The sequence below is a fragment of the Arachis ipaensis genome, chromosome B06 (genome assembly GCF_000816755.2).
Source record: "Arachis ipaensis cultivar K30076 chromosome B06, Araip1.1, whole genome shotgun sequence".
Classification (NCBI taxonomy): Eukaryota; Viridiplantae; Streptophyta; class Magnoliopsida; order Fabales; family Fabaceae; genus Arachis; species Arachis ipaensis.
This window is the reverse complement of record NC_029790.2, coordinates 10,199,867-10,201,323: the sequence shown is the minus strand read 5'-3', so window position 1 is coordinate 10,201,323 and position 1,457 is coordinate 10,199,867. Positions and strand designations below refer to the sequence as shown.

At 35.6% G+C, this 1,457-nt stretch overlaps 1 protein-coding gene across 1 annotated transcript; it reads right to left on the bottom strand.

The window, feature by feature from the left end:
• LOC107646573 (superoxide dismutase [Cu-Zn]-like) lies at positions 509-1,196 on the bottom strand (the record flags this gene model as incomplete). Its single annotated transcript, XM_021105424.1, has 3 exons — positions 509-658; positions 854-885; positions 977-1,196. Coding segments are annotated over 3 exons (387 nt in total), but the record flags the coding sequence as incomplete, so codon positions are not given.

Below are 1,457 nucleotides of genomic sequence, written 5' to 3'. Positions count from 1 at the left end.
TTAAACAAATTGGTTAGTGACAATAAACTTCTGATATACAAAAATAAATTCTTAATAAGCAGAAATAGGCCTTTCGAGAAGCCGATATCTGGTTCTATTTCTAAATTTAAAGTTGTAATATTATCCTCCAGATTTGGCGTGATGGCTAGAATGGTTGTGGGATAACTATTTTGAATATGATTAGCAATTTCACCCGGCTCACTTTACAAAAGAAAATTCTTTATATTTTTTATTGAATTAAAATATTGCAGATATATAAAGAAACAACTCAATACACTAAAGATGTGACTAATCACTAATGCATCATGTATGTTCTTACCTTCAGATTTCTGACTTGGTGAGGACAACCTGTTGGAATGAAAACAGCTTCTCCTAACCTCTGAACGAAAGTCCAGGGCTCAATTCCTACGAGAAATAAAGAGCTGTTAACATGCTGGCACAATTTAATTATCAATAAAACAAAAAATAATTCTCTCTTTCAACATCTCAATATTGAGGAAAAATAATCCAAGAGTAGTAACGGTTATGGAGTAAAAGAAGAGTAAATCACATTGACATGTTCAACTACTTGGCCTATCTTACCCCTTCCAAGGTCATCAGGATCAGCATGCACAACAACCGCCCTGCCAAGTATGGAATGCACTCTACTCAACGGAATCTACATCGAGAACGGAAAGGCATCAGAAAGAAAAACTAAAGCATTCTAGATCCAATTGAACTACATTTAAAGTTGAAAGAGATAAGTACAATTAAGGGTTCATTTATCAAATTGAAATGTGAATTATACAACAAAAAGATGTCAAATTTGAATTCTACAAACACAGCAATAACCAAAGTTTAGTTGAGCAATTACCTGTGAATCTGTGATAGAAATCTCAGCAACCCCTGAATGAGAAAAGAACAAAATGTGTTGTTAGGAGAAAAATCAATTGATAGAAAGAATTGAGAAAATAAAAAGAATTGAAAAAAATCATACCATCAGGGCCTGCAAGAATGTTACCCAAATCACCAGCATGATGGTGATGATCGGCAGGAGCTCCATGGTATTTGTTAAGAGGATTGAAGTGAGGACCCGTGGAATTGCAGCCATTGGTAGTGTCACCAAGAGCATGGATATGGAAGCTCGGCACGACAGGGATGCCGAGAGGAGGAAGCGCGGCGAGAGGGCACCGTGCGGCAGATCCGGAGAGAGCTCGATGTAGATGTTAGGGCTAAGGATATGTAGGTGTGGAAGTGAGAAGGATTTTTTTGGAATTTTAAAAATATAAGAGTGTCCTGCTATCCTAAAAGAGAGAATATTCGTTTTTTTAAGAGAATATTCTATTATTTTAGATGTTTTTGTCACGATAGGGACTAAATTGAAAAAAAAATTAACGTATAGGGATTCAATTAAAAGGAAAAAAAGTATAGGGACTTAATTGAAGATTTCGTGAAACTATAGGAACCAACAGGGTAAT